Here is a 5,735-nt window from a genome sequence, read left to right on the forward strand (position 1 = left end):
AATTAATCAAAATACCATGTTTTAGATAAGATTAATAAAAAATGTCCCAACAAAATCAAAGTATTATTATCTCTAATTTTTTATCTCTTGCGATTGAAAAGAATATTTTCATAAGGACTGTAAGTGAAATCAAAGTTAAAGAGAAGATTGCTGAATTTTTTAAATTATTTTCAAGAAGCTTGGTTAAGATCATAGACTGTCTTGCAAAGAAGACAAATTTTATTATGAGAATAAGAATATCTTCAAGGAGGTTTTATATATACTCTTTTTTGTAAATCACTGTTAAAAAAAATCATTGTTCACATCTATCTGACTTAAAAACTATTTGCGGACTGTAGCATTTGCAAAAATATATAGCTCAAACAAATGTGAGTCGAGCAGCAATATGAGCAAAAATTTCTTTATAATCAATACAATACTCCTGAGAATAACTTTGAACAATTAAACAAGTTTTATATCTGTCAATAAAATTATTAGAATGATTCTTAATTTTGTATACCTATTTTCAAGCCACATTTTTTTAATAAAAAAAAGATTAATCAAGTCTCAAATATGTATTTTATCTAATGCTTAAATTTTTTTTTTTAATATTGTTTACTGCCAATTTAAATTTGTGAAAGTTTCCTTAAGTATCCTAGACATGTCTTTATTATAATTGTGTATGGCATCAGGTATGCGGCATTCCTAATTCAAAATCACATTTAAGAGACAGAGTTTATGAAACTAAAAGTATGATTCCACCCATGGTTTTGAGCTTTAAGAAATTTGGCCTTATCAGCCTTCTCTCCACTTTAGAATTCCATAAAATTAAAACTGAATAACATTATAGAATCCATACTGTCTAGCAGCTATCAGCCTTCTCTCCACCACTTTAGAATTCCATAAAAAACTGAACAACATTATATGGAACCCATACTGTCTAGCTGCTGCTGGTCTATTTATAAGGCAATAACATTTTGTGCACTATTCTTAATTTCCCAACATGTATTGTTGGTGGGGCTTTTTTAATAAATAAAAGTTTACTTATTTTCTAATAATAATAATAATAATAATAATAATAATAATAATAATAATAATAATAATAATAATAATAATAATAATAATGTTTTCGTGTGTTATACCCTAATTTCACGGCTAATGAGAGTGAAATAGCACAATAGTTTTCCATCTTAATTTATTATATACATATATGCTCTTCCATGAGTAAAGATTTAAAATTGGCTTTAAGTTTTGAATTTGAATCCTCTTAATTTTGAATTTTATTTTAGAAAATAAAATGTGATCTCTCAATGTTATTTCATAAGTGAGATAAAAAAATATTAAAAATATTATTTAAGAATAAGAGATTACATTTATTTTTTAAGTTTTTAGAAGATCCAAATTCTTAAGTTTTTACTTATTACTTAAAAGAATGATTTTTTTAATTTCAAACAATTTAAAAATAGTAATAAATAGATGCTCTTTATTGATTCTTTTTATTTTTAATTGTTCTTATAAGATCTCAGGATTTTGTTTAAATAAAATAAAAAAATAATTAACTCCCCAAACTCTATTTTTTAACTTTAATTTTTTAAATACGATATTTTTTGGAATGTAGGATAAGTTCATCGCACACCGACGAACTTTATAAGAGTATATGTACTCTTTTGAGTATTAATTTTTAAAATTTAAATTATATATATATATTAAATTGGAAAAGTATAGGTAGACAACGAAAATACTAAACAATATGAATAATTGATATATCGGATATTTAATTCACTAATATGCGAATGTTTATCCTAATATTAAAATTTAAGTGGATAATTTGAGGATGTAGTATGTTTTTACTTTATTAGGCCAATTTTAAAGTCTATTGTTCACGAATTCTTTTAAATTTTGTTTGTTGCATGATTATTTATCATATTAAAAATATAAAAAAAAAATAAAAAATTTATAAATTTGTAAGAGTGATTATCTTCACCTCACTTAGGGCACTCAACCTTGTTCTACAATTATTGTTAAGCATTTTCACCATCCCAGTCATAAAACAAATTCAAAGCCCACTATTTATCGACCAACTCTTCCACAATGCAATCAATATCACCATTAGAGCCGAGCTCTTTTTTCCGTCCATCTTTCAGCAAATTGTTGTTCACTTCTCTCGTATTTTGAAGCTGTCCATTACAGTCTTTGCGACATTGTAAATAGGATACAATAGTCATTCTAACTCGGGATATACGACAAATCAATACCTGAACTGCCATTTTCATGCTTTGCGCAGCCTCACTCAAAACATTTTTCTATAACATAATTTGGCCACAATAGTAACAAGTGATAATTTGTAGACAGTGGCGTAATAGGTTGATGTGAATAATTTTATCACATTTCAGATGACAATTTATTCATGTTTCATGTGACTTTATCATCTAGTACAAATAAATCAAATTAGTCTATGAATTTGCTTAGTAGTTTGTGAAATTAAAAGGCGTGTATTAAATTAATTCTTGGCCAATTTTCACATATTTTTTGTTTCGTGAATTCAAAATGCTCAATGTTTTTTTTAATTTATTAATTTTTCATCTATTTTTTTCTATAGCATGTATACAAATATTTTTATAAATGTTTTTGACATTGCAAATGATACATGGATATATCATATTGGACATATGAAACTAAAATTAGCATGTAAACAAATTATATTGTGAAATATGGTCCTATATATACTATTGAAAAATACAATACTTAAAAGAATAATATGAATAAAAAATGAAAATTTAGAAATTATTTGAGCTCATTCAAAATTTAGAAATCATTGCTTTTAAAGAATAATATAAACCATAAAAATTTAGAAATCGTTTTAAATTAAACATGAATATTCAAAAATCGTTTTAAATCATGCATGAAAATTACCAAGCGCAAGTACACCCTTTATTATCAATTAATACATTTATACTGTTAAACATATATTGAACTGACACACGGACATAGACACATAGAATTATTTCCTTTGCAACCAACTATTAACATGCCAAAATAGAGATATATGCTTTTATGATGGGAGAATAGTAATTAACCTATGACCCATTATTTTCATCCCCAATATATAACTAGCCAGTAATACTAGCCTAGCATTATTATAACAATAAGCTTATGTTCTATGGATAGATCTCAATGATTGACCTCAATCCAAAAATTGGGGTTACCGTATAATCAGTAAAACCAGCAGAAACAATTAAGTTGCTCCATTCTCTTTTATTTCTCTCTTTTCCAGAGAACAACATCATCATAAGCATGTCGAAGAAGAGCTGCGTTTCAAGTGATTGATCATAACAACCTTTCTTGTCATCATCCTCCACAACCATATCTATGATAATCACCTTCCCTCCTTTGCTTTTTTGCATGATTGCCTCCTTGCATTTCTTCAATATTTTCACGCATTCCTCATCGTTCCAGTTATGCAAAATCCACTGCATTGTTATTCAAAGCAAAATGAAATTACTTTTTGCAAACTTAATTCATATATTTGTATAATTTTTTAATACAAGAATAATTTGAATTAAAATAATTTTTAATTTTTCTATTTGTATTTTTTTTATTTAGTCTGCACTTTTAATTTCATAAAAAATGTCATTTTAAATTAAAAAAAATTGACTATTTTAATTATGATATATTCACATGAAAATAATATTATGAATAATTAAAAAGGTTATTCAAATATATCAAATTATCTAATAGTTCACGATATCATTTTTTTACGTGAATATATCATAATTAAAATAGTCACTTGAAAATAAAAAATATCAATATATTTCAAAAAGTTAAAGATTAGATATTAATTTTTCACCTTTTTAAAATAAATTTTATATTACTTATTATTTGATATCTAATTTTTTTATTTATTTTTTAATAACAAATTTTGAAAATTTAAAAGTTATTTATTTTTATATTTTTTAAATTAAATATTAATTTTAATCTTTTTTTAATAAATTAGACACCTTCTTGTAAACAACATCATATTTAATTTTTTTTAATTAAGAAAAGGAGTGTTAGGAGCAATAAATTTTATAATTTTTAATTATTAATTAGTTATCATTAGAATTTTTATTTTTTAATAGTGTGAGATTTTATTCATAATATAAAATTATTCACTTTTCTTTTATTAATTAAGTGTTTACCAAATTTTAATAAAAGTGCTGTCTCTAACTTTTTCAATTAGGAATTGTACACTTTTTGGTAAAACAATGAAGAGATATCGGAAGAGTTAAGTATCTATTCATTTTTTACCTTCAAAAAAATGGCATGAGAAGGAGGAATAGGATCAACAAGCATGTCGCCTGCAATGTATTTAAGGTTGTCAGTTCCTTGCAAGCCAGCAACAACACATGGGAGATCAAACACACTGCACTTCAAGTTTGGAAATGATTCGGCGATGGCCTTTGCAAGAGTTCCAGTGCCTCCACCAACATCAACCAGCGATTCCAATCCCTCAAACACTCTCTTGCACTTATCATCAAGTAACAGACTACTAACAAATCGTGAATCACTTGCCATGCCGTCATTAAAGGATTGGCCATATTTAGGCACGCTGTCAGTATACTCCCAAAACGTCATTCCATGTGCGGTCTCAAATGCTGTGAGATCGTCGTTCTTGAACCAATCAGACAAATGATGCCATGCCTTTGTCACGGTGGGACCAACGTTGATCAGCATCAAAGGCGTCACACTGAAGGGGTTGTTCTTAAGTAGGAACATAGATGAATCAGCTAGAATATACCCAATTTCAACCTCGTTATTTTTATTGATAACAACATTTTCGGTAACAAAGATGCCGGAATGGATCAAGATTCTCATCAAGCGATGGATGAAGGAGGCTTTTGATGGATGAATTGGCAATGAAGCAATGAGTTGTGAGAGTGGCATGGGTTTGCCATAATTGTGTATTGCATCAGGTATGCCTAGCTCAACTGCACATTTAAGAGACATAGAGTTTATGGAACTAAAAATATGATTCCACATGTGGTTGTGAGCTTTAAGAAATTTGGCATGATCAGCCTTCTCTCCACTTTGGAACTCCATAATAACGCTTTTTGGATAAAATGAAGGATTAAAAATTTGTCCAAAAAATTGAACAACTAGATCATTTATGTTATGGAACCTATACTATCTAGCTGGGTCTATTTATAAGGCAATAATGGTTTGTACTATTTTTAATGGAAAAATATAGGTAAATAATAAAAATATTAAACAATGTGAATAATGAATATGTCGGATGTTCAATTCATTAAGTGTACGGATGATTATCCTAATGTTAGAGTTTAGGAAGTAATTTGAAAGTGAATTATTTTTTTACTATAGATTAATTTTAGAATTCATTATTCACAAAAATATCATTGGACCTAGCAAAATCCATTTTTAATATCTTTTCCACCAACATGTATTGTTGGTTGGGGTTTTTTTAATAAATAAAAAATAATTTATTGTCTAATAATAATAATAATAATATTTACGTTTTCGTGTATTATACCATAATTTTACAGCTAATAGGAGTGAAATAGCACAATAACCCTCCATCTTAATTTCACACGCTATGCCAGCTAGATTAAAGAAGAGTTATTTCGCTTACACAGATAGAAGGAACTATTCTATCACTAATTAATATAACTAAATTTCATTGATTGAAACTAAAATATATAATACAATTAACGATATATTAATTTATGTTTATTTGCTTAAATTAAATAAATTCTTTTTCT

General features: G+C 26.8%; 1 protein-coding gene across 1 annotated transcript; it reads right to left on the reverse strand.

The window, feature by feature from the left end:
• Positions 1–2,888: 2,888 nt before the first annotated feature.
• On the reverse strand, positions 2,889–5,126 carry LOC112702722 (probable O-methyltransferase 3). The gene is made up of 2 exons (XM_025753875.2): positions 4,267–5,126; positions 2,889–3,449 (listed from the first exon to the last, which is right to left on the reverse strand). Exons 1-2 carry the CDS (start codon positions 5,056–5,058, stop codon positions 3,138–3,140), a joined length of 1,104 nt encoding a protein of 367 aa, XP_025609660.1. The 5' UTR covers positions 5,059–5,126; the 3' UTR covers positions 2,889–3,137.
• Positions 5,127–5,735: the final 609 nt, after the last annotated feature.

Source organism: Arachis hypogaea, chromosome 7 (genome assembly GCF_003086295.3).
Source record: "Arachis hypogaea cultivar Tifrunner chromosome 7, arahy.Tifrunner.gnm2.J5K5, whole genome shotgun sequence".
Taxonomy (NCBI): Eukaryota; Viridiplantae; Streptophyta; class Magnoliopsida; order Fabales; family Fabaceae; genus Arachis; species Arachis hypogaea.

Coding starts and splice junctions, on each gene's coding strand:
- LOC112702722 (XM_025753875.2), bottom strand. CDS start 5,058: ATGGAGTTCCAAAGTGGAGAGAAGGCTGATCATGCCAAATTTCTTAAA. Junction 3,450..4,266: donor CTCATGCCATTTTTTTGAAG/GTAAAAAATGAA, acceptor ATAACAATGCAG/TGGATTTTGCATAACTGGAA.